The following is a 27923-nucleotide window of genomic DNA, read 5'->3' as shown; positions in this document are numbered from 1 at the left end:
TCCTCTACTATATTTCCAGAATCTGGAATAATGTCTGAGCACACAGAATGTGCTAAATATTTTTTGTGGAATAAATGATGCATAAAATGTCTGTTACATGTAAGGTCTTGTGTTATGCAGCCCTTACTCCTGAATACTCATTGTCAGCCTGAAACGTACCCACGCCACTACGTTAAGTGGAAATTATTAACTCAACATGGTCTATGATATCCATGTCAAAATTATTAAGCATAGTCATCTGTACTATATACCTCAAGATTACCAATGTAAAATAATCCCCAGACTTGTTCCATTTATTAGTATTTAACATGAAGTTATGCTTACAGATACACAGCCAGTCCTATACAAACATCCCATGGGAAAATAAATCCTCAGATGGTGTTTTTGGCAAAGTCACTGTCAATTATAGTGATCTTATACCATGAAATAATGGGAAATAAAGAGTACAAAAAACTTATAACTCAGCAGACTGCCAACATGAGATTAAGACATCAAAACAAACTATACATTGGCAGAAAGCATGCCATATTGCTCCTAGAGAGCCACGGTTTAGGAAAAATGTTCATTATGGATCTGAAAACTTCGATCATCTCACTATAACTTACTGGCCATAACAACTTCTCATCTGTACAGTAAAATAACCTAAAATTTAGCAGCGGTCTAGATAAAGGAGACTGGTATGGAGATTAAAACCTTGGGCCAAAGTGTAAAGTCAACAGGATGTCAACAGGTAAGTTATAGAGATGAGACAGGTGATCTCTTGGTTGTTACACCAACTCAAAGTTGGTGTAAGTTTAATTGGTAAGAATAATAGGACTTCCCTGGTGGCACAGTGGTTAAGAATCCGCCTGCCAATGCAAGGGATACGGGTTCGATCCCTGGTCCAGGAACATCCCACAAGCTGCGGAGTAACTAAGCCTGTGCGCCACAACTACTGGGCCTGCGCTCTAGAGCCCACGAGCCACAACCACTGAGCCTGCATGCTGCAACTACTGAGGCCCGCACGCCTAGAGCCTGTGCTCCGCAGCCAGAGAAGCCACCACAATGAGAAGCCCACTCTCCGCAACTAGACAAAGCTCTCGCGCAGCAATGAAGACCCAACACAGCCAAAAAAAAGAAAAGAAGAATATTAACTTGGAGATAAACAGAGCTAATCAACTTGAATCCTAAAACGTTTAGTGAGAATTCAGCCTGTAAAACTATTCTCTCTTAGGGAGGTAAGCAAAGGTGTTTAAGGAGCCCATACTGTGCTGAGTAGTCCTGTAGCAGATCACTCATGTAGGAGGCTGGGAACTAAGGCAGGAATAAAGCCAGTTTTTTGGGGGCTCAGAGTTCCAGACAGGTCCTACCTGCCTAAGAAAGTTCTTCTGAGTTCACTTACAATAGTTATCTAGAAGAGGTACATGTACCTCCTTTCTAAAAAGTCAGGACAATAATATTTCAAATGTTTGTATACTCTAGCAATTATCAAAATTAATCCCATCACACCCCACATCCTATCTTCATAATAACCAAACGGCCAAGTCCCCCAGATCATAGGTCATCACCCAGTACTCATCTCCAAAATATTCTGTACATCCACTTCATAGTTCAATGGCTCTCAAACTTTTTTGACTTTAACTAAGAGTAGAAATATATACTTTACATCATGACTTAGTATACACAAGGGTGTGTATCACAAAAGTCACCTAAAATACTTATCCTTACTAAGTGGGATGGACACTATTTTCTATCCTATTGCATTTCATATCTTAAAAATTCCAGTCATGAACAATTACATTGATTTAACCATCTGACGTTTGAAAACCAACCCCCCACCTTACCCATCCCACCCCCCCCAGTCCTTGCACTGTACACTCGAGTGACTGATCAGCAGGCTCTCCTATACCCTCAATATTTTCTTTAAACATTCTCTCAAGTTGCTGAGCTTACTGAAACTTGGCTGTCCCTCAAAGATCCTATCTCCCCTAAAGTTCTTTCAAATTTAAAGAGAAAGAGTATTTTCTCTCTCTCTTACAACTACGTATCTGAGGATCAGGAAGTGGTAATTGCCTCCTTTCTCCCCATTTTTCTCAAATCATCTATTTTTCCTCCTCCAAAAACAGGAGCTCCTCTGAAGCTCAGAGGATCTGACTATACTACTGTCTACCCTTTCTCCCTGCTTTCTCCTTATTCACTAAAGACTTTAGTTTCTGTTTCATGTTTTCCTCTCCATCCCAACTCTTGTCATTCTTAAAGGCCTCACTACCCATGTGGATAATCCACTCAACATCCTGAGTCCTCTGACCTATCTGTCCACCCAACCTCGCCCACCTAACACTACAGGCACAGGCTTCCCAACACTAGTAACTACACCATCTCCAATATCTCAATCAAGCATCCAACTCTCCAATTTCTACTTCCCATCCTTGTAACTCACTGAGGACTGCTCTCTGCATTCCTTGAACCCATCAATATTTCCCATCCACTGACTGACCATATTTCTTACTCTTCCATAACCTTTCACATTCCTCCCTACCCAGTATAGATTCCATGGTCCATCATCATTGTTATTACACTGCAAATATGCTTAACTTTCTTGACCTCTGTGGTTTTTCCACTTGTGCTATAGACCCCATTCTTATCCTTTTGACAATCATTAAAATGGGAGATTACCCAAATCAGCATCCCTTTCATCTACTATCTAGTGATTCTCCTTCCTAGCCAAGAAAATTTATTGAAAGAATTGTCCATGCTGACAATTTTAACTCTCATTCACCTTCAGCCCAATCCAATCTAGCTTCTCTTCCCACTGAAACTACTGCTATCAAGGTTATTAATAACCTTCATGCTGCCAAACTCAATGGAAATTTGTCTTCCGCCATTCAAACTTTCAGCAACAATCATTGTTAACAGACCACTCTCTTTTTTGAAACCTTCTCCTCTTCTATGTCTCTCGTACCTTACTAGCCATTCTTTCACAATCCACTTTGCTGATTCCTTCTACTCTAACCCAATTTTAATTACCAGACTTTCTCAGAGCTTTGTTCTGGATCTTTCTATCTATCTATCTACCTATCTATAAACTCCAGTCCCATTACCTGGAACACTACTTACGTGCTAATGACTTTCCAGCTCAGACCTCTCAATTAGTATACACAAATGACATGACATGTCCATTTGGATGTTTAATAAGCATCTCAAACTCTGCATATTCGAGGTTGAAATGATTGTATTCACCCATATAAATTCTTTCCTAAGGCAATCTCAGTAGATGGCAATCCAGTCCACCCAGTCACTCAATCTATCTAAAATCTAAGGGCTGACACTTTGAGTCTTCTCTGTCATCTTTCACAACCAATTCGTTAGTAAATTCTGTCAATTCTATATTCACAACAGAACTAGGGTCTATTCACTTCTATCAGCACACGTGTCTAGGCCATCGTCATTCCTCATTGTGCTACTGTTAACAGCTACTTGCTCCTCACTTCCACTTCTGTCAATTTCATTTCCAATTAACAGAAACCTGTACTCAAGAGCGGCCCACACTTAAGTGAGATGCCAGTAACCCCTGTAAGGACTTCAAGGCCTAGAAATGCTGGATTCATCAGCTGTAATCTACTCTCTCCTTCCACCCCCAACTATATCCAACAGAGAGAGACCAAAAGACACTCTGTTCAGCAAGGGCTTAACACAGTGATGGAAAAAGCACCAGCATCTTTGGGAAAGATTTTACTTTCCTGATAGGCCAGGAATGTTGATGTAAGGAATGAGGTCTCTGTTTTCAGTTTGGATGGAAAGATTCTAGGAAGGTAGAAGCCAAGGGGTACTTCTTACCACAATACCAGGAGTTGGTAATCAGACTGATCCTACCACAGGGCCCTTTAGTGCTGGCTGACAATGGGGTCCCTAGGACAGAAATAAATCACCCCTCTGAGGTGCTACTTCAATAACTGAAAAATTCCTAATCGGTTAAACAAATGCCTAATTTGAGCTACAGCAAATGAGCTGGTCTTTTAACATCTTCTGCCAAAGCCTTGCTCCCTCTTCCTGTCTGTAAAACAGTAGTTATTAACTTTTTCGGCTACAGTCTCCTTTGAGAAGTTGATGAAGATAGACTTTCTCCTTAAAAATTTCATAACAGGGGCTTCCCTGGTGGCACAGTGGTTAAGAATCTGCCTGCCAAGGCAGGGGACATGGGTTCGAGCCCTGGTCCGGGAAGGTCCCACATGCCACGAAGCAACTAAGCCCGTGCACCACAACTACTGAGCCTGCACCCTAGAGCCCGTGAGCCACAACTACTGAAGCCCGCATGCCTAGAGCTCGCGCTCTGCAACAAGAGAAGCCACCGCAGTGAGAAGCCTGTGCACCGCAACAAAGAGTAGTCCCCACTCACTGCAACTAGAGAAAGCCCACATGCATGCAGCAACAAAGACCCAACGCAGTCAAAAATAAATTAATTTTTAAAAATTCATAACAGAAAGTATTACACACATTACAAAGGTTCCTGAAGAGCATCCTGAAACGTGGACTCTCAGGTTAGACACCTCCCTAACTCTACTGGTTCCTGCCAAGTTGGCCTCTTTCAACTTTTACAGGAAAAATAATAATAATAATAATGTTCCTTGATGGTGCATTCTCTTCTGAATATTGTCCTCTTTCCTCCACCTCTCATTCAAGCTTCACAAGAGTAGTCTAACCATTTTATGGGGAGATGCAGAAATGCACATACGCATACACGTTTGTAAATGCACAGAAGCTCTGAAAGGACATACCAAAAAAACCCCAACTGGTTAACAACAGTTTCCTCTAGGGAAGAGGCTGAGCTTGAGAGACTGAAAGAGGAGAGAGATGTTTCTCATTGAATATCCTTTCTACCATGTGTGCAAATCCTAATCCAATAATAATATCAAATAAAATTTTTTTAAACTTTTAAAACAGCAGGCTACATTTTTGCTTCTAATATCTCATTTCCCAGAAACTTTCTGGCATTCTAAATATGACTTCTGGTCCTTCTATCCCTCAAAAGTTGGTTATATCAAAGTCAGGTGACTTCTAATTTGAAAATCCAATGAATACTACAAAGTCTTTATCCTCCTTGATCTCTCCACGGCATCCAACCAAAAATCTTTCCTAGGCTTTTATAACACCACGTTCTCTTCATTCTCCTACTACCTTTCTGGAAGTTCCTTCTTACTCCCCACACAACTAATTTATTCACTGCCTACAGTGTGACAAGATACTTTTCTGTTTGCCCCTATGTTGGGCGATCTCAATATGTTTTAGCAAACCACTATGACAGGAGTTCTTGAAGTGTGACCTGGGAAACCCTGGCGGTCCGCAATTTCTTTTCAGACGTCCAAGAAACAAAAAGGATTTTAACTCAATCTTCCTCACCAACCCCCTCCCCAAACCTGCTCTTCTTGTCCTACTTCCTACTGACCCCTGCCCCAAGTGACTCAAGCCAGAATTGTAGCTAGCATCAACAATTCCCTCTCTCTACAATCATCAGGTACTCATATCTACTAATTTCTGTTGACTGAGTCTCACACCTTTTCATACCTCCTAACACAGCATTAATTCAAGCCATCATTATTTTTCTGGACTAAAACAACTCAAACTGCTCTCCCTACTTCCAGTCTCCCCTTTTCCCAAATCACACCTACTGGATATTCACCTATCCAATACCCAATCTGACTTCCACCATTACCACCAGCTCACTTAAGTTTCTCAACTTGCACCAATATTGCTCCCAAGATACATTAGCTCTCTACAAGAATTTGTTATTATTTTGTTGAAGATAATTAAAGCAAACACCTGCTAGATGGTTTGATTAAGTACTTAGGACACAACCATGCAGAATCCAATGCTGTGTTTATAATCACAATAGCACACTACCATAAACCAAGGTAATTCATGAGAAAATAATGGCAGACTTATACAATTAATTCCTTCAAGAGAACATAATGCTCTTTATTTCCAAATGTTTCAAATTTGTGAAATGTGATGAAAGAACTGAGTCTTTCCAAGGTATTAGCAGAGTTGACAAGTCAAACTAAAATACAATTTGTTCCACACCATATTCATATTGTGAGCAAGCTGTAAAATATATCCACGTTAATGTTAGGGAACTGGAATTTTATTAGTTTTGTAGAATTTAAGTCATAAACATTTCAGTGTTGTTAAGAGCTAGAAACACAAGGAATTCAGTTTAATATTCACACATCTGAAACATTAAAATAACTCCTAGCAAGAAAACCAAGCTGCTCAAGTTCCTTAAACATATCCTGCGCTGAGAAACACCGTACTCTTCTTTACCCAATCTTAAGACTGTTCTCTAATTTTTAAAGAAATGTATCTTTTTAAGAAATTAACTTCCTTCATAAAATGTTGAGGATCATATCTCTAAAACACTGAAACATCTCCTCTTTGAAAAAGCAAAGCCTGCATAAATACCTAGACAATACTCAGCTTTCGAAGCAAAAGTTGTATTGAGAGGCATAGCTCTAGAATTGTGCAGTCCAATATGGTAGGCCCTAGGCACATATGGCTACTTAACCTTTAAATAAAACTAAAAGTTCAGGGCTTCCCTGGTGGCGCAGTGGTTGAGAGTCCGCCTGCCGGTGCAGGGGACACGGGTTCGTGCCCCCGCCCGGGAGGATACCACATGCCGTGCAGCAGCTGGTCCCGTGAGCCATGGCCGCTGAGCCTGCGCGTCCGGAGCCTGTGCTCCGCAACGGGAGAGGCCACAGCAGTGAGAGGCCCGCGTACCGCAAAAAAAAAAAAAAAAAAAAAAAAAACCTAAAAGTTCAGTTATTCAATCACACTAGCCACATTTCAAGTACTCAGCAGCCAAATGTGGCTGGTGGCTAAAACGTCTCCATCATCACAGAAACTGCTATTGATAGTGCTGCTCTACAACTTCTCCCTCTGAGTAAGCTTTGAGGAAGCTGCTCATGACTTCAAATATCAGCTCTAGGTTGATGACTTCCAAATCCGTCTCTAGTCTTTTTCCATTAACCTAATGGAATATCTTTAGTAACATACTCGATATTTCAATTCTGCTTTATCAGCTGAAGAGACGGAAGTAGCGGCTGGAAATAATCAAGGCAGTGGCAAGAAAATCAATAAGGTACAATGTGATCAATAATGGAACAGATTTTCAGGGTAAGGTTAAGACTGAGTTTGAGACAAACAGGAATAGATACTGCAAAAACCTTAGTAAGTATCAATCGAAAGATAATGTCCACTCCATTGTACCCACCAATACTAAAAGAATTAAAAACCATTTTGCAAAGATCTTCAAAAGATATTTTTCCAAACACACTGGAAGATATTCACCCACTAAATTCCCCTTTGATATAAAAGATACATTAAAATCACAGTTTATAATCAGTCAATATAAACAATTTAGCCTGTTTCAAAGTTTATTTTGTTCATTACATTTCTAATTCTTTAAAGATATGAGTCTTTAAAAAAATTTCACTCCTAGGTATACAGCCGAAGAAAACGAAAGCACTAATTTGAAAAGATACATGCACCCCAATGTTCACAAGCAGCATTATTTACAATAGCCAAGATATGGAAGCAACCTAAGCATCCATCAACAGATGAATGGATAAAGAAGATGTGATATATAAAGATATACATATAGATATACACACACACACACACACACACACACACACACACACACACACACCTGAATACTACTCAGCCATAAAAAAAGAATGAAATTTTGCCATTTGCAACAATATGGATGGACCTGGAAGGTATTATGCTAAGTGAAATAAGTCAGACAGAGAAAGACAAATACTGTATGTTATCATTTACATGTGGAATCTAAAAAATAAAACAAACCAGTGAATACTAAGAAATAATAATACAATTAATAAAGCACTTCAGCCAGGTTCACAACTACATAGCAAAACACTACTTCAGATTCCTGTTTATCACTTTAAATCTCTCAATTTTCTCTATACTGTATTATTATAAAAAATACCTAATATAGTTATTATTAATTACCCACAAACATGTTTTCTGCTTTATAGAGATATTTAATGTTGGTGTTACTCCAAGAGAGCGTACTTGGAAAAAAAAAAAAAAAAAAGGAAAAACTCCATCTTCTGTCTACTCAACTAAAATAAAATCAGATACAAAAATAAATCAGGCCCCCCAAAATTCAGACAGAGAGCTTCAGAAAACAATGATAATAAAAGGCATTTCCAAAATATGCACGGTATATTAATTTATTCAGTAAACATTTATGACCACTATAAACTTCTGGAATGAGGTGAATAATACACAAACATTCAGCAAACATTTATTAAGTACCTACCGTATGCTAGGCTTTGGACTAAATATACCAAAACAAAACAAAAGACACGGACCCTGCCCTCACGGAGCTCACACTCTAGCTGAAGCCGACAAGCAATCACAAATACAACGGCCAAGCACCAGGGAGGCATTATGGAAGGAAGGACTGGTTCTGCCTGGAGGGTGCAGAGCGGGCTTCACAGAGACGGAGACAGTGGAGCTGGGCCTTGGATGAGGAGCAGTCCAGCAGATGGAGGGGAAGGGGGAAGCACACTCCAAGCAGAGGAAACAGCACATGAGCAAGCAGAATCTTGAAAGCACATGCCACGGTGCAGGATGACGAGCGGTCCAGCGCAGCTAGAGCGGAAAGGTGCATACAAACTAAAGAGACGAATTAGTTTTAGGTTTTTAGTGAATCATAACTACCAGGAAGTATATCTTCATATTACACTTAGCGCAGCTTAACTGTGATTCTGGTAACAACAGAGTAGTTTGAAAGCATTCCATTCATTTCATAAATATTTAAGCCCCTTCAAAAGACATCCAGCACTGTTCAGAGTTTTAAAAAGGCAGTTTCAGAAAAATAAATAGTGATTTTCCTCCGTACATCTAAGCAGCAAAATAAGCCCAGAATAAAGACTTTCTTAAGCTGAAATCACCCAGCTTCGCCTCGACACACTCAAGGTCCCAACCTGACTACCCCCCGACTCCTACCAGTACCTCATACCCTCCTTAACACCTTCAGAACCATCAACCCACAGTAACACCACAGTTAAGCAATACGGAGGCAATTCCAGCCTTCCCTTCCCACTCTGCCTCTAAACATGGTACTTGCTGATGCCCCTTTGGAAACCATGCCAGGTAACTAACGCAGTATGTGAGGAAACAGTGCATTCTCACCTCCACACCATTTTTTTGGAAATCAAACTATTGTTTAAAAAAAAAAAAAAAAAGACAACTGTTAAGCTAAATTCTGAAAAAAAAGAGGGATATGAAGCAGAGACCCCATATTCTCCAGGAAAAGTAAAAGGTGAGGAGGAAGAGAGCTCAGGTCAGAAAAGTTTCCTACACTGGCCACCAGGCAACACTGTTCACTGAGGTAGCTCACTGCCTAGGAAGCTACAACGGGAACAGGAAAGGAACTTGCTAGGTAATTTCACATAAATTCCTGTTTACTCCTCACAACAACTAAAGGAAAGATTTTATTACCTAAATTTTACAAATGAGAAATCTGAGGCCATCAGAGGTTAATAAAGTTGCCCATGACTGCATGAGCTGGTAAGAGGCAGAGCCAGTACATCAAACCATGCCCGCCCCACTCCATACGCCGCCCCAGTTCCTCAAGTGAACGCGGCACTCCCAAGGGGCACACAGGGCTACATCAACCAAATACCTAGAAAGAAAAGCCCTTCCTTTTCCCTCCACCATTTTCATGGTCAGTGTGAGACAACGGTGGTGGCAACACACATACATGTGTTTCTCTGAAATTTAGAGGGAAAAAAACTGGAAAAAAAAAAAAAAGGTTATCTAAGATTAGTTGTTTCGGGGCCGCGGGGAGGTGGGGAGCTTTCTCTGTAAAGATACTGGGTACTTTAATACAATTAAATTAGCATCAGAATTCAAATGCTACTCATTTAAATTCCTGAACAATAAACCATCAACTAAGCAACTCAGTAAAAGTAAGAGCTAATGGAACAATCTCCAATCACAGTATTAGAATCAGAATATTATTCCTAAAGGTCACTATCCTCAACATCATCAAAAAGTCAAAATAAAAACTGCTCCTTCTCAAATCCTAATCCTGAAAATTAACAGGTAAGTATAAACTATGTGGTAGGTAAGGATACTTGCGCCACAATAAAATTTTGCCTCTTTTTGGGCAACAGGAACTATTTTAAGGGGGGGAATAAAGGAGACAATTAACATCAACAAAGAAATCTTTTGTAAATAGTCCCAATGGGCCAAAAGTGTGATGTATGTTGGCCTAGAGAGATACTGAAATGCTGTTTTCAACTGTGCACAATTTTACTTAGGCTATCTCTCTGTAAGCCAACTACCAGAAAATTAATCAGATATATAAGTCAAAATGCTTTGGAGGGGGAGGTGAAAAACAAACTGGAACATTCAGACAACCAAAATTCCAGTGACATAGTACAATGTAAGATACTTTTGGGAGAGCTTCTGGAATAGCACTCATTTGCTATAAGTAAATTAACCAACCTTATTTTGATTGAGAGGATCATTCCGCAGTCTCTGTTTGTTCTTCTGTAATTTACTAGGCATCATCTTTCCAGTTCTGAAGTCAAAACTGCTAAGGTCAACAGTATTTCCCAGGTACCTTGCCAACTGAGGTTTGCTTCTGAACTTCTTACCACTTGGACTAGAAGAAAGATAACATTAATTGTACAAAAGACAACAATATTTACCCTAGATCACTACATAACCCTTTTCTTCATGCCTTCTTTTCTGCTCCCAATTACTATCACATCACGATTTTACATATTTTCTTTTCAAAGAAATATTAGAAGTTTTAAAGGAACTTAATTAGAACTTTTTATCTCCTGTAAAAAGAGATAATGTGTCACCTAATACTCCACTAGGTACACCCCTGGAGCACATAACAGATGTGAATACCGATTATCCCACTGGTCACTCACCCAGCAACCATTAACAGAATCCCAACCCAAACAGCATGCACAACACAATGTGCACACTGCAAACGTCTTCAATCTTACAAATTTTCCAAACTGATTTTTGAAATCTTTTTTTCTGTATTACACATACACAATGCCAACAGTAATCACAAAGAACTTCAAAACAAATTGTTCTGAAGTCAACAACTCTTGTTAGCAACACATTTACACAACACTTGGAACCCGTATAATCTTTGCGCTACCGATTTGAACTCATAACATTCACAACAGAAAAAAAAATCTGTTGAATTTCTGACAATATTTAAATGCTCCCTAACGTTACTGAAAGAAAACTAAGGCAAACATTTGCAAATGTGTTTGTATGATGCCGACATGACTTTTGTTAGCCTAACTCTTATCTGAGAGAAGGATATCAAGAATAACTCACTTCCTGTAAGAAAAACTGTCGAAGCCGGAAAATGACAGAAGTGACGGAATTATATAGAGGGCTAAACTAAACTAGTCTTTCCTAAAAAAATTTTTCCCATATTGCACTTAAATGTAAGAAAAATTTTATAGGAAGAATACCCCAAAGTCTCATCTAATAAATTTTCTGAACCAAATGTGCTAGAATAAACTGCAGTGCGATATGTCACCAGAAGAAAATTGTGAGAATTCTCAAATACCTCTCAAAGAAGCCAACATGTCATATTGAGAACTTAACCTTGCACCAACTGACTACAATAAAAGAAAAATAATTCAACAGGAAGACAAAAGAGAAAAGGCTGGAAAACCAAGCAATTTACATTTCCCTGGAACAGCAAAACTTCTCTCTGGGTCAAGTCCAAATCAACACACCCCAGTCTGTCACAAATTCCATGGTATTCTGCCACCACAGCCTTCAACACAACTGAAGATCGTATCAACATTCTTTTTCCACAATCACATGACATAGCTATTCCTGAAACACAATTCAAGGTATAGAATTCAGCCTACAGATGAAGATAACAACCAGTTAAGACCAGAATGTAACAGAATAGAAAGAAGCAAACAACAACCAGAACACAGCAGAGGAAAGAATATAGAATTATGTATAAACAAACCTCAACTCCCATTCTAATCCTGATTTCCAAATATGCTCAGTATCACAAAATAAAATAGCACGTAACCCTCAATACTGTTTAAAACTTGAATCATTTCTGCTCACTGCAAACTTCCACCCCCAAACCTGATCTTCTTGTGTTGCCCTCTACTGTAGCATCATTGTCTACTTAGCAACTACTCTTCAAGCTAGGAGGCCAAACACAATGTTCAATGCTCCATCCCTCAGCCCACACATCCAATACCAAGTTCTAAATGTTCAGAGACTCCCCAATGCTGACAAAATAGTTTTGCCTCCTTAACAGAACATCAAAAACCTTCCATCTGTTCAGGTTTGTTTTTTTTTTTTTCCTGACTTTTTCCCACCAGCCTTGAACACACCTCACATTCTAAATTCAACATCACCAAAATATGCCATGTACCTTTGACTTCCAGCCATGTCTTTCCAGGTGGAAGGCTGAGCATAAGCAATATCCTGTCTATCATAAAACTATTAAATCTGGGCTTCCCTGGTGGTGCAGTGGTTGAGAGTCCGCCTGCTGATGCAGGGGACACAGGTTCGGGCCCCGGTCCGGGAAGATCCCACATGCCGTGGAGCGGCTGGGCCCGTGAGCCATGGCTGCTGAGCCTGCGCATCCGGAGCCTGTGCTCCGCAACGGGAGAGGCCACAACAGTGAGAGGCCCGCGTACCGCAAAAAAAACAAAACAAAACAAAACAAAACTATTAAATCCTCCAAGCCCAGCTAAAATATCACTGCATCTATGAAGTTGTCTGTGATTCTGAAAGCCCACTTAGAAATAATTCGACTATCCCTCAATTCTACTTCATTACAATTCTAAACATTCCCTTGATTAGTAAACAACCAAAAATTACAATGTCCCTTATTAAAACCCTCAAACATAACGTATATAGCCTAGTACTGAACAAAGTAACTTCTGAGAGCAAAAAAAAAAAACCTCTCAGTTGAATAGTTAAGAACATGGTTTTCATTTGCAGACACAACGGAACAGAAAAGTCTATGCTTATATAAAACTTACAATGTCTGGAATTTAAAAACTGAACTGGAAAATATTTTCATGGTTAATCTTATACTACATAAGAAGTATTACTAAAAAACCCAAGTTAATGAAAAATTGGTAAAGAGTACCCTGTTATTATATCCTTATATAATTATGAATAATTTTAATTAAGCTAAAATAGGCATATAGTCCTTATAATCAGATATTCCAGTTACTGGTAAATAAGATTCTGATAAACTACTTGATATACAGATACAAGCATCTGTAATGCACAGCTACAAGTACTGGTCATACACACTGTTGCCTTCAGAACGTGCTATAAGCCATTTTCTTCTCCGTAACTGCTATAGCTTGTGCTTGGTGCTTTAAGGAAAGCCAACCTGGCTGCCCCAGGGGATTTTAAGACCAGGGACCTTCCTCTGCAGGAGATGAAGGCAAGCATATTAGAAAGGCAAGGCCCATGGGAATGGTTAAGCAGAAATTCTGTCCATAGGGACCACTGCACAACGGCAAAATGACTCTGGAAGTGGTGGCCGAGGAAGTCAGTGCTAGATAAACAAAACGACTGTATGTCACTAAAGTGACTAAGTTATCATCTGTCTGCCCTCTAAGATGGCTGCTGTTAGGTAACAGTCTCAGACACACCAGGACTTAATGTGACTAAGCTTTTATTCTAAAAGCATCAAGTTGTAACTCAGGGAAATTATTTTTTTTTAAACTCTAGTAGACTAGTGAAGGATATTAGTCACTTTCAGTTTTCTCTGCCCAAAGCGATTACTTCTAATCCTGGTAATGAAATACTAATACTTCACTTTCAGCCACAAAAAATTTCCCTACCAACTGCCCCCTAGATCTGCCTATCCTGAGCCAACCTGTGATCTCACCTTTAACTTGTCCTCCCCACTAAATACCCTGAAGAAAAGTAACTATTAAATGAAAATCAAAAGCATGAGTTACATTTTTCTGGTTCATATTAGAACATTTCATCACTTGAACTATGTCTTTGCTTGCCTTCATTTTGATTAAGCTGTTTAAAGCAACTTTTTTTTTTAATTGAAGTATAGTTGATTTAAAGCACTTTTTAAACCTAACTCTACCTTAGAGGTTTCTAACTACAGATTATCAAAAGGAAAGAAATTTTATTTGGCATCTGACTTTCAAATCTAAGAAAAAACTTTATTGAGATACCAGAAAGACTTAAATAACGGTCACCTTAACTTAGTAGTATTCCCATTATGTCACTCTATAAACTCATCTGTAAACGGCATTACTGGAGCTAGACAACTGTAATATGCCCTGCCAGTCTATGATATGAAAATTAACTCTCTGAAGACCGCTGCTTGCATGTGAAACTGCACTCTGAAAATGAGTAGTAGAGCAAACGTATTTTTTCATGTTACTTTGGTAAAATGGATAATCATGATGTCCAGTTATGTCCATTATGAGGAGACCAGAGGTCTGAGCAAACACAAGTATAACTTCAAACCAGTTTCTAACAGGATGAACTGTGGGGGTGGCAGCAACCAGAGTGGAAGAAGATGGACCGGCCTATCAGCAGGAAGGAGCATCGTGGATGGCAGATGGTTAGGTCTATGTCTCAAGAGTAAGTTCTAAGGTGTATGGCTCTCCAACAACATCAGGAAGTGCTTTGTGGGGAATAATAAAAATTCCAGAAGCTACAGCATTGGAAAAGTTTGAGAATAAAGAAATGTCAACTTTCGATTTTTTCTATCCCTCTAAGTGTTCAAGTTTACTTGTTACTTACAAGAGTGTTAAGTATTGAAAGATTTCTCTACCTTTAAATAACAATTGTCTCCAGAAATCAAATTTTAGCTGAGACTAAAAATCTGAAATTAACATTACCTTTTTGTACCTTAGTACAATCACAAAACTGCCAAACCAATTAATTCGAAGAAATATATACCAATTTTTTCAAAACTACATGACATACGCACAGGAAAATCCATCTAAAAGTCAGCTCCCAGTCCCCCTTAATCCCTTTCCTCCCAAACTTTAAATGTAGGCCTTTCCTAAAATGAACATCCTCAGCCCTCCTCTATAGTGTGTCCCAGGCAGAATTTATCTACTCTTATCTTACTATCTCCCATCTCTAATCAATTACGAAATCCAGTTCCTTCATAATCACCTTTGAATCCATCCTTCCTTTCCATTTCCATTGCCACTGCCTAAATCAAATCTTTATCACCTCAAGTCTCAATCACCACAGTAGGCTGATTTTCTATTTGCTAGCCTCTTTGCATCCTAAACTAGCCAGACTGCTCTTCCTCAAACACCACTATTACCAAAGTGCCAGTTTAAATGCCTTCAACAGACTTCAACCCATTAGCAAAAGGGAGCCAAACATTTTAGCCCTGCATTTAGGATCCTCTGTCATCTAGTCTTCTCTTAACCTTTCAACCCTATTTTCCACTCCTCTTACCCAGTGACTTCTGCCATATTGGTTTATTCAAGTCTATTCTGAATCAACAGGCTGAATGATTTCCCTCTTCAGCCCTATGCAAACCATGTATTTTACTTGGTCCAGCATGCGTGTCTCCACCCGCAATCCCCAAGAGCCCAGAAACACTAATGCATCTTATACCTCTTCCATAAAGCCTTAACAGAACAAAGTAATAGGAATTACGTAAATAATCACGAACCACCTGTTGGCATCTCTTTTAGTTTGAAATACTGAGTTCCGTATGGCTGTAAAACTTCTACAAGTTCAAATCTTATCTTCACAAATAGCATACTGAAGTATAGTTATTAATGAATGAAATGATAGGACGTCAAATGTGCTTCAAAATAATGAAGGCTGAGTCAGGGTAGTAGATGTGGGTATGGATGAAATAAGGCTGTCAACTATTGAACCGGATACTTGGTAGTTCTTTATATAATTCTACTTTTGTATATATGTTTGAAATGTTCTATAATAAAATTCTTAAAATATAAACATTAAAGTATGCAAGCTATTTCCCCATGAAAACTGAAAACTAGTTTTTTTTAAATATGAAGAGTTTGGGCAAGTAAATTGGAGCATGAAAGAATTTCCTTAGCAGCTGGGGTGGGGGCTGGGGTGGAGAATTATTTTTAAAGTATCAACAAGAAAAAAAGTGTATTTACAATTTGGCTACTGATAAGATAGGACAGCATTCCACCTTTTCTCTCGACTTAAATGTTTAAGGAATCACCACACAATTTTAAATGGTATGAAAGACCTTTAGTAGAATTCAAATTCTGTACCAATCATCCTTATTCCATAAACTAGCATTTATTTAACAAAAATTATATGCAAAGAGTATATTATTGGCAGCAAATTCTATTATCTCTATATCATGGTTACGAATATGGTTAAAAATTCAGGGTGATCCACTAAAAAATGAATGAACATAGAATTCTACCTAATCTCATCCCACTGCCACAAGCACTCACCTTCTGAAAAAGCAAAAACACTGGTTATTTTGGTTGAATTGGAGACTGAACACTGCTATGGAAGTGTCAGAAATTAAGCATGTCTGGAAATTATTTCAAAATATAACGGGAGAGGTGGGAAGGGGACTGCATATTGATGAAACGAGACTGGCCAGTAGTCAATAATTGTTAAAACTGGTAGACAAGTACAGGTGGAATTCATTACACTTTTCTAACTACTTTTGTTTTTGCATATGTTTGAACTTTCCCATAATAAAAAAACATACACATAGATAGATAAGAACACCCAAAAAACAAACTGTATTTCTTAAAAAGAGGCTAGGGGTCTCTGGAAAAGGTCTTTTTAAAGAAATGCATACATCACTGCACACATGTTAAAAAGAATTTTAAATTCATTCATCCTTGCTTTAATCTATGGATTCCTCCAGTATGAAAAGAACTATGAAAGAACATACACACATACACACATATGTGTTGGGGTGTGTGTATGTGTATATGTGTGTGCACAGACAAATATATTCAGAAAACAGAATGGAAGACAATGTGTCAAAATATTAACAGTGATTCTCTTTAGAACTATGTAAGGATTGTCATTTCTCTTTATATACTCTTCTCTATTTTCCCAATTTTCCACACTGAGCATGGGTTATTTTTATAATCAGGGAAAAAACGGAATATTTTTTAAACCTCTGATGAACGTGTATAACCTAAGCTCTACCCTAAACACATTTCAAAATACAACAAAATACTGCAAATCCTCACATAATTAACAAGCATAATGCTTCTATTTATGTTGGGTAATTAAGTGAAGAGAAAGGAACAAAGATTTTACTGATCTATTGACCATCTACTACACGCCGAATGCCTTACATGTATTTTCATTTAATCTCACAAAATTCCATGAAGTAGAATTCCTACCCCTGATTTACACTTGAGAAATCGGAAGCTTACAGAAGTTTAAGAATCTGTCCAAGTTAAAACAGTAAAGCAAGATTCAAGTCCCAATCTTCTGACTCAGAGTCCCTATTTTTATTCTAAACCAGTGCTATGCAAGTATAGTTTATGGACAGACTTACTTCAAACAAGGTCTTCAAATAAGTACAGAAATGGAGAGAAAGCATTTAGAAACTGCTATGGCAATATGACATGGCAAATTTATGACTTTTGTAGCATCTAACAACAAAAAGTTGCAATGTGTATTTCATATATCCACTTCTGTATTATATTGCCCACTTCTGCTAGGGGCCTCCAGGAAAGATCTTTCTTTTTTAAAGAGATGCATACATCACTGCATACACGTTAAAAAGAATTCTAAGGACATTCATTTTTGCTTTAATCTATGGATTCTTTCAGTATAAACGGAAGAGGAAAAGAATACCAAGATACAGTAGTCAGAAATCATCAAGAGGATGATGTTCTTCTTCCGCACATTTGTAAATCACTAATAATTGTTCCTGACAAATGCTAAGTGTTCAATTTTTAAGATCTAATTTTAAATTATATTTACTATCATTTGCATTTACACACTGCCTATGTAGTCAAGTTCCCAAACAAACGAGTTTGAGTTTATACTCTAATAAGATAAGGCAAAATCATAAGATCCACATATATTATTCAAATTTCACCCTATTTCATACTTCTACTTCCTTGAGAAGTTTTAGTTTTTAGAAGTTCTGACAAAATTAAGTAAAACTTTATTTTTCAATTTGTCTAGTTATTTCTTAGTGGAAATGGCAAACAACAGTAAAAGATCAACAGACAAGAGGTGCAAGTAATACCTATCAAGTCAAACAGTAAATCCATGTAAGAAGAGTCGATGACTTATTTCTTTTTTTTTTTTTTTTTTTGTGGTACGCGGGCCTCTCAATGTTGTGGCCTCTCCCGTTGCGGAGTACAGGCTCCGGGCGCGCAAGCTCAGCGGCCATGGCTCACGGGGCCTAGCCGCCCTGCAGCATGTGGGATCCTCCCGGACCGGGGCAAGAACCCGTGTCCCCTGCATCGGCAGGCGGACTCTCAACCACTGCGCCACCAGGGAAGCCCTTGATGACTTATTTCTAATTCAGCATGCTGGGCTAACAAATCTCAAATACAAGCTAAACATTATGAATCTCTATTAGTCCCACTATAAAGTGTAAAACAAAAACAAAGCAAACAAAATCATCATCGACGTCACAAATCATGTGCTTCTGTCCCACTAATTAAAGTTAAATTACGAAAACTGAAATTGTGACTCCATATCTCACAAATGAACTTCTAAAAGCAATGTGAAAAAAATCATACATCAGTTTCTGTTGGAGATTATTTTTAGAATGTACGTGTATCAGTTCCTTTTGAGCTATGTGTTTCCTCTACTACAGGTATTATGCGTGTTCTGGCAGGTGAGACTTTGCATGTCAAACTCTAAAAATCGGATGTAGGACAGATGGCAATGTTGCAACCTAACAGAAATCCCTCTAGCACATCACAAAAAGATGTGATGGTACAGTTGAGAAAAGAATTATCAGAGCACAATTTCCACCACACCTATGTCTTTTATTTCTGGATTCAGGCTTTAATCAGGCATCGTCAAGAAAAGAGACTAAAAGCAAGTTAAACTTTCAATTATGCAATAAGAATTTAATAAATATTGTATTTTTTTCCTTTCTCCAACTAAAGGGATTTTTTTTTAAACTGGTCTGTAGGATACATTTCAACTATATCTTAACTCTGAAAGAAACATATAAAGCTTTTCCCAGGAACCATATAAAACTATCTCATAAGCTGCATTTAGCCTGCAAGTTACAATGTGATTTCTTCTAATTTAAGTGAAAGCTTTTAAAATGAAGATCTATATAGCTTGCTCCTCAGCGAATGTGAGGAGCACTGCCTATCTGAATATCTGATAAATAAGAGGGGCAACCCTAGGATAAACAAGAAAAAGAGAAAGAGAAATATTTCTGAACAAAATGGTCACTTCTGTTACCCAGAGAAAAACTGCTTTAATTATGTTAATTTACCACAATTTTTCCATTTTTTTTCCCCCTTCAATATTACATAGAACTGGAAGATCATCTTTTGGTACAACAGCTTCACTGCGAAATAGGATTTAAAATGTACCCCTTGTCAACTTCAGGATGCAAGCATAACACTAAATAATTACATTATTTTAGTGGTACACCAAGCTTAATAAAGTAGACTAGGCAAGAGATGTTGCAATATTTCAGAATATAACTAGAGATCTCTATGTGAGGCAGCAGCAGAGCAGGGTAGCTAAGAGTTGTGGGGTTAAACCACCTGCATCAGGATTCTAACTCTGCACCTACTAGCAGTACAACCTCAAGCCTATTACTTAACTTCCCTGTCCTAACTCCCCACCTATAAAATGGAGATAATTGTACAGCACAACATCACAGGTAATATAAAGCAAAGGCTAAGAGGTCATTTAATCCCTGTTTTACAAAATTTTACATGCCATACATCAAACACTTATCTAGTATCTGTGTGTTCAGCACTGTGTCTGGCGGGAGGAAGACAGCTAGGTGAGAAAGCCACCGGTCGTAGGGGAATGAACAAGAGTAATACAGGAGACACCACGTTTAACTACACAGGGATGACCAGAAAGAAAATATTATGGAGAAAGACAGTTTACTGAACGTCAACGAGACTTCAATTAAGAACTGTGACCCTTGCAACTATACTCCAATAAAAATTATTTAAAAAAAAAAAGAACGGTGACCCTTGGTCCACTGAGCTAGTTTTTTCCAACAAAGACTACAAGGGAGAGTCTATTATTTTAAACCAAAAAAAAGAGGGAAAGAGCCTAGTTGAACTTTGACATCCTCAATGATTCAGAATTCATGCCCTCAAAGACCATACCAGCCTTTCATAACAAATGAGATATGCCTACAGACTTTTTTAAACCTATTTATATGTTCAGTCCATACAACTTGAGTTATTTAATGAACTGTTTTCCTTAGTTAGTCCTTAAACATATCCAAAGCTTTAAGGGATCTACATATTTATTTTGGTGTTCTAGAATTGAATCCTTATAGCACTATGAGGTACAGGTACAATCATACCCGCTTTACAAACAGAGAAACCACAGCACTGGGAAGTGTAAATGACATGCTCGAGGCTGCACCATTGGTAAATGCAGAGGTAGAATACCAATTCCAGACCTTAACGCCCTGTGCCCTGCTGCTTTCCCTAGAGACTCCTACTTTTATCATCTCACTCATGATTTAAAGCCCTCAATTATATTGCCTCTGAGTCCTCTTCTTAATGAAATCTCTTTAGTCTCTCATCATGCATCTGCTCCTTAATGATTATTTTAATTGTTCTCTGGCTCCATTTTATCTTTTCAGAGAAGTGATCAGGTGTGAATGCATCATAATTTGATAAAAGAGTCAAAAATGGTTACTATTATGTTTCCAATACCCAACCAGATGATATTTTATGGCAGCAGCTGTAGCAGTTTACCATGACTCCCAGGCCTTTAATCCAGTTATAACCAGAAGTCTAGAACCCAACAAGACATCGATACAGAGCTCACACCAAGGTTAAGCATAGACTTGATTTTAAAAAAGGCATAAGACAGCTACTAAAGGTTCCTCTGCAGAGGAAAACAGTATTTCAAAAATATCAACCTGCAAGTGTAAGAACCAAAAACTAGAAATGACAGGAGTCAAGTAGATCGGTAAGAAAAGTATTGTTCAAATAATGGGCTCATATGATGGCAATGAACTTTTTCAGAAACTATACCAATGGATCCAACGCTTGATCAAACCACACCCTTTTAAAAAAGAAACTTTGGATGATCATATACAAACTGCCACAGTACTATCAGTAATCCTGACAGAAGGCATAATTATATTGCTTAACTAGCAACCAGAGGCATACCTTCCTATTAGAACTTGGCAATCTCAGGAAACAGCAAGAAAAGAAAAAAATTCTACCAAAATTTGAGGCTTTCTCAATGAGCTTAATTTAAGTCCAATTAATAAGTGTAAAGGCTTCCCTTGTGGCGCAGTGGTTGAGAGTCCGCCTGCCGATGCAGGGGACACAGGTTCATGCCCCGGTCCGGGAAGATCCCACATGCCACGGAGCGGCTGGGCCCGTGAGCCATGGCTGCTGAGCCTGCGCGTCCAGAGCCTGTGCTCCGCAACAGGAGAGGCCACAACAGTGAGAGGCCCACGTACCACAAAAAAATAAAGAAAAAATAAGTGTAAAACACACCCTGCATTAACAGGCACAGATTTGTTTAGATTAATCTTCCCATGGGCAAGCTAAATCAGGAGTTAGCATTATTAGAATCTATGTGCACACAACTGTGTGCAGGTGTTCACATTACCAACAGAAGAGTTGACTCTTAACCCACCTATTAACAGATATGGCTAGTATTTTGTGAGCTACTGGTTTTTAATGAGTGGCAGGTATACAGGGATGCTAATATGCAAAGCAGTGACACTGCGGATTGAAAAATAGTGTGTTCACCTCTAATATGAGTAGGTGACTTGCAGCATTCATCACTGAAAGCAGAAGTCAAAGTTAGAGTAACTACTATATCACAAGTATCACATCACACTCTATGTGTCCTCCTGTCTCAGAATGTAACCTCTCAGAATGAAATCAAGACTGGATGTTACAATCTTATACAGTAACTAAGCTTTGTAGGTGGACAACAATAGACAACACTCCCTCCAGCCCTGAACTAAGCACATGTGGCACAACTCTGTTCAATGTGTCTTTTCATTTGGCATAAACAAGTAAAAAGCAAATCATGTTGCACTGTCTCATAAAAAGACTTTAAGGGACTTCCCTGGTGGCTCAGTGGTTAAGAATCTGCCTGCCAACTCAGGGGACACAGGTTCGAGCCCTGGTCCAGGAAGATCCCACACGCCATGGAAAGCCCATGCGCCACAAATACTGAGCCTGCACTCTAGAGCCTGCGAGCTACAACTACTGAGCCCTCGTGCCACAACTACTGAAGCCTGAACGCCTAGAGCCCGTGCTCCACAAGGGAAACCACTGCAATGAGTAGCACGCGCACCGCAATGAAGAGTAGTCCCCGCTCGCCACAACCAGAGAAAGCTGGCGCGCAGCAATAAAGACCCAGTGCAGCCAATAATAAAATAAATAAATAAATTTATTTTTTTAAAAGACTTTAATTTTATAAATTTATTTATTAAATAAATTTATTTTTAAAAAGACTTCAGGGGCTTCCCTGGTGGCGCAGTGGTTGGGAGTCTGCCTGCCGATGCGGGGCACGTGGGTTCGTGCCCCGGTCCGGGAGGGTCCCACATGCCGTGGAGCGGCTGGGCCCATGAGCCATGGCCGCTGAGCCTGCGCGTCCGGAGCCTGTGCTCTGCAACGGGAGAGGCCACAGCAGTGAGAGGCCCGCGTACCGCAAAAACAAACAACAAAAAAAAAGACTTTAATTTTATAAATTAAAAGCCCGGTGCGTGGGCTTCTCATTGCAGTGGCTTTTCTTGTTGCGGAGCATGGGCTCTAGGCACGCAGGCTTCAGTAGTTGTGGCACGTGGGCTCAGTAGCTGTGGCTCGTGGGCTCTAGAGGGCAGGCTCAGTAGCTGTGGCGCACAGGCTTAGCTGCTCCACAGCATGTGGGATCTTCCTGGACCAGGGCTCGAACCCATGTCCCCTGAACTGGCAGGCCGACTCTTAACCACTGGGCCACCAGGGAAGCCCAAGACTTTAATTTTAGAGAGTAATTATTACTATACTGGTTTGTGATTCTTCACAGGATGAATTTGTTAAGAAAGTTTTAGACTGATTATATCAGTTTTTCTACCGTAAAATAATCTACTGGGCTTGTATAAAAAAGGTAACATCGAAAATTTACAACACATTAAAAAAAAAAAAAAAAAGGTGACCACACATCAGAATGAGCGCTACAGCAATCTGCCTTTTTAAAATAACTTTTCCAGGTACTGAAAGAAGAAGAGCAAGAAAAAAGCTTTGCAGCAACCAAAAGTAAGTTCCAACAAATACATCATCCCAAAATCAAACAAACCATATCCCAGGAGAAATGCCACAGGGAGTGAAATTCAAAGTTAAAGATGCTCTACTGAGAATAGACTAGTCACTTATTCCTCAAGGAGTTCAATCCCAGACACAGAATGTTCTTGTCACGTATAACTGGCTAAAAGACATCAATACAGAGTTCACATAAAGGTTATGCATACTACTTGCTTAAAAAGAAAACAGAAGGAGCTGTTAACGAAAGAATATGCAAAAATGAACAATTGTGAAAAGCACTAAATGAAACAAGTGAACTTGAGAGTAACCATTTGTTCCACAATAACTTTCTTAGTATTATTGAAACAAATTTAATATGTAATGATGGGGAAATACAAAACAAGATTATCACCTTTGTATGTTTAAAATAAGTTTTCTAATTATCATTTAAGATTTCAAAATGAGTGGTCTCGGATTAAGTGACAAAATAAGTTGTAGTGCAACACCACTTTCATTTTATTTTTTTTTACTTCAATAGGTGAAATAACTTCACTGAAACTACTCTTCCATATATTTGAGCAACTATCAGGAATATGTTCATATTTACATGTTATACCAGTAGTGATCGCATTCTTGTGTGTATGTATATATGTACATACTCATATACACGTATTTTTTTAACCTCTTAAATCTATTTAATCTATTTCTTTTCCTTTTTTTTTTGCGGTGTGTGGGCCTCTCACTGTTGTGGCCTCTCCCGTTGCGGAGCACAGGCTCCGGACGCGCAGGCTCAGCAGCCATGGCTCACGGGCCCAGCCGCTCCGCGGCACGCGGGATCCTCCCGGACCGGGGCACGAACCCGTGTCCCCTGCAGTGGCAGGCGGACTCTCAACCACTGCGCCACCAGGGAAGTCCAAGAGTATTTTCAATTCATAAACATTGTATTGTGTGTGTGTGTGTGTGTGTGTGTGTGTGTGTGTGTGTACTTTTACCCAGGAGTAATGTATGGAAAAAAGGAAATCCTTCCTACAATACTCCAATGGCTAAATAGCAGACGACATCTACTCCAACACCCATATATCGTCCCTGAAAATGATTAAATTAGCCCACAAACATGGCCCTCCAAGCCACTGAGTATAACATGTTTATATTTATACTCTCTGAGAAATGGGACTGTTTATAAGAAAAGTTAGTAAATTTGTTGTTAAGAAAATTCCATTGGTATCAAGAGCCAAAGACACTTCCCTGAGCTTACTGGGTCAGACAGCATGATTACAGGATTCACCATCAAGCTGAAAACCTGTTATCATTCAGACCAAGTTTTCTCAATCCAGCACTTGTGACACTTGGGGCCAGATAATCCTTTGCTGTGAGGGCTGTCCTGTGCATCGTAGAATGTTTAGCAGCATCTCTGGCCTCTACCCGCTAGATGCCAGTAGCACCCCCTTCCAAGGTGTGACAACCAAAAATGTCCCCAGACATTATCAAATACGCCTGGAGGACAAATTTTGGTCTAGGAGTCTAACAACGTATTACAGTGTTTGGTTTCAAAAGGGAGTAAATTCTGCAACACCAAGAAACTACAGGCATTCTAAGTGGCTACTTCATAAGAAACTTTCGTGGATCCCACAAAGCAATTGAAACCTTGTTACTGCAGATACCTTTCTTCCACATGTGCATGATTAAACACTCTTGTGATGATGAATCTGGGACAGGAGCCAACAGTGACTGGTTTTATAGTTTCGATGAATTACACCTTCTTTTAACCCTTCAGAGGAATAATCATCCCTGCCAGAGTAACCCTTCTTTCCGCAAACCATTTTCCCCAACACTTTACCCATAAGAGGCCCTCCTATGGGCTCTCACCATTCAGACACTGTGACTGTCACTGCACTGGGGTCAACTCTCACCCAAGGGCTCGGGCACCTTCTACTACAAGGCCAGTCTGTCTCTGCCACTCCCCTCTGGCCCCTGCTCTCCTCTTGACATCCCCTACCCAGGTCAGCTCTCGACCCTTGACCCCGGCCTGACCCTGCCGCCCCCTCCCCGCCCCCAAGGCGGTACCTGAAGTAGTAGACATCGCTCTTGCCGGCACTGAGCCCAGATTTTCGGATCACTTCCTCCTTCTTCCATCCGGGGGGGAGGGCCGGGCAGTCCATCCTCTTCCCGCTCTCCGTGGCCCGGGGTCCCCTGGGCCCCGGTCCCGCGCTCCCCGACGGGAAAGGGACCGGCTCCCGCCGGGGGGCGCCGCCGCCACCGCTGCCGCCGCAGACGCCGCCGTCGCCGCCAAGGCCGCTGCCGCCACTCTGGGGACGGCCGCGGCCCCGGCCCCGGCCCCGGCCCCGTCCCCGGCCACGGCCCCGGCCCCGGCCACGGCCACAGACGCCGCCGCCCCGGCCCGCCTGCTTCCACCGCCCCCGGCCACGGCCGCCGCCCCGAGCGCCTTCCCTGCGCACGCCGCTCACCGGGGACGGGGCGAGCGCGCAGCCCTGGCCCCCCTGCTCTATGGCGGAGTCGCCGCCAGCGCCGCTGCCGCCCGCCGCGCTCTCCCCCTCCTCCTGCTCCGGGCAGCAGCGGCCTCCCCCCGGGTGCGCGCGCATCCAGCCCCCTCCCCAGCCGGCGCTGCGCTTCTTCCGTAACCGAGCCCTTGGAATCCCGGAGACCCGCCCCGCCCGCAGAGCGGCGCGCGGGGGACGCGCGCAAGCATCATAGAGCGGGCGCGCACAGAGAGGCCCTCCCGCCCGGGGCGTGGCCCCAGCCACCGCCTCTTAGGTCCTCCAAGCGGTCAGGGCGGCCATCTTGTCTCCGCCTCCTCGAGGACACGCCCCCCAGCCCCACCCGCTCCGCCCCCGGCCGCGCCCTTCCGGCCCCCACCCCCACGAGGCGGGCGGTTTGGGCCCAGAGTCGCTTGTAGAGAAATGTCAGGACTGCGGTTTATTTGTTTCAAACTGGGTTAACCTCTCTCACTGTATGATTTTACCTACGTTTGCTTCCCAATTAAAGAGCAACAAACAAAATGTATCTCATATTTTATGTTTACTATATAAATATGAGACTATTCATTTAAAGGAATAGAAGATACCCTCTTTCGTGCCTCGACATCGTAGCTTGCCAGGGAGCTCAGATTGATGGATTGAGTCGAAGTGTCCCCATAGAGGAGTATCACTATACTCCAGAGTCTGGCTTCCGGGCCTTAGGACCCTGGATTGATTATTCTCTTAGAACTTTGTAAGGCTACAGGAAGGTAAGTGACAACTTGGAAAGTTCCCTCCAGTTCTACAGGTTTTACCACTAAATTCCCCATAAAATGACCAGAATTCCTGAATCCACCTAGAATTTACCAAATTTCTCAGGATCTTTTCTTAATTTATACTTCCTTGTCTAATGACCTTTGACAAATATCAGTGGCCTTTGACTTGGTAAATACACCTTTATGTTGAAAGACCTATTTAACCCATTGTCACCAGCCTTTAGGAATCTGGATGGAATTCACTTGGACCTGCCAACTCATTGTTCAGGAGTGATTTTTAAAGAATAATACCAAATTGATTAAGAAAACTGATTTCCATTTCGGAGGAGCACAGTTTCTGTATCTTTTTTTAACCTTTTGAAATTTAAGATGATATATTATGAAATGTTTGGAATACTGAAAATAGTGTTCAATTATCTTCAGTTTTTGCATACGTAGGACCTAAAAGTTGAGGGCCAAGTTTAATGGATAGAAAATATTGATTAATATACAATAATGGAAAATCTAAATTTATTTGATTTGCCTTTGCAGCATATTCAAACACCAGCTCAAACACACAAACTTGTCAATCTCTGAGCTTGATCTTAGACTTCTTTTAATGTCCTTGAGTTGAGATACGCTAAGCTATAGCTTCCTCCATGAAATCTGTCTAGAAATGAGTCTAGCAAAGAGTTGGAAAGTCAAGTTCTCACGAGAGAGGTCAGTGCTGGAGACATGCATTTAGAAGTCATCTTGTGAAAGTGACCATTGAAGGAAACCCTGCAATAAGATTGCCAAGGAAGAGTATGCATGGTAAAATAATCAATTAATTAATTAAAATCTTTAAAATAATAATTAAAAAAAGAAAGAGGAACCAAGAACTGAATCTTAAGGAACACCTACGTTTAAGGCTCAGGTGAAGGAGTAAAAGAGAATTATGAGATCAAAGTTTGGATAACAGGGAATTCCCTGCTGGTCCAGAGGTTAGGACTCCATGCGTCCACTGCTGGGGGCCCAGGTTCAATCCCAGGTCCGGGAGCTAAGATCCCACAAGCCACGCAGTTCGCCAAAAAAAGCACAAAAAAACAAAAGAAAAACAGAAAAAAAAAACAACCTCTGTAAGAGGAAGGGCTTTGATATTCACACCTAATTAAAAACAAAAGGATAAATGTGAGCAAAAATCTCAGTAGAAATGGTAGTTGAGATAAGAGATGGGAAAAGATGTACTTTTGGAAATTTTTACCTTTCCATGCTGTGTC

The 27923-nt window shown here is 40.3% G+C and overlaps 1 protein-coding gene across 1 annotated transcript in view; it reads right to left on the bottom strand.

The window, feature by feature from the left end:
* Positions 1-26264, bottom strand: part of MBD2 (methyl-CpG binding domain protein 2) — a 76677-nt gene extending 50413 nt beyond the window's left edge. Inside the window, exons 1-2 of the mRNA XM_029224836.1 lie at positions 25500-26264; positions 10516-10675 (exon numbers count right to left, since the gene is read on the bottom strand). Coding sequence (XP_029080669.1) covers positions 10516-10675; positions 25500-26035 — 696 coding nt within the window. The 5' untranslated portion in view covers positions 26036-26264. The remainder of the gene's footprint in view (positions 1-10515; positions 10676-25499) is intronic.
* Positions 26265-27923: the final 1659 nt, after the last annotated feature.

This window comes from Monodon monoceros, unplaced genomic scaffold (genome assembly GCF_005190385.1).
Source record: "Monodon monoceros isolate NGI ecotype Baffin Bay Population unplaced genomic scaffold, NGI_Narwhal_1 Super_Scaffold_1, whole genome shotgun sequence".
NCBI classification, from domain to species: domain Eukaryota; kingdom Metazoa; phylum Chordata; class Mammalia; order Artiodactyla; family Monodontidae; genus Monodon; species Monodon monoceros.
This window is presented reverse-complemented; position numbering and strand designations above follow the sequence as displayed.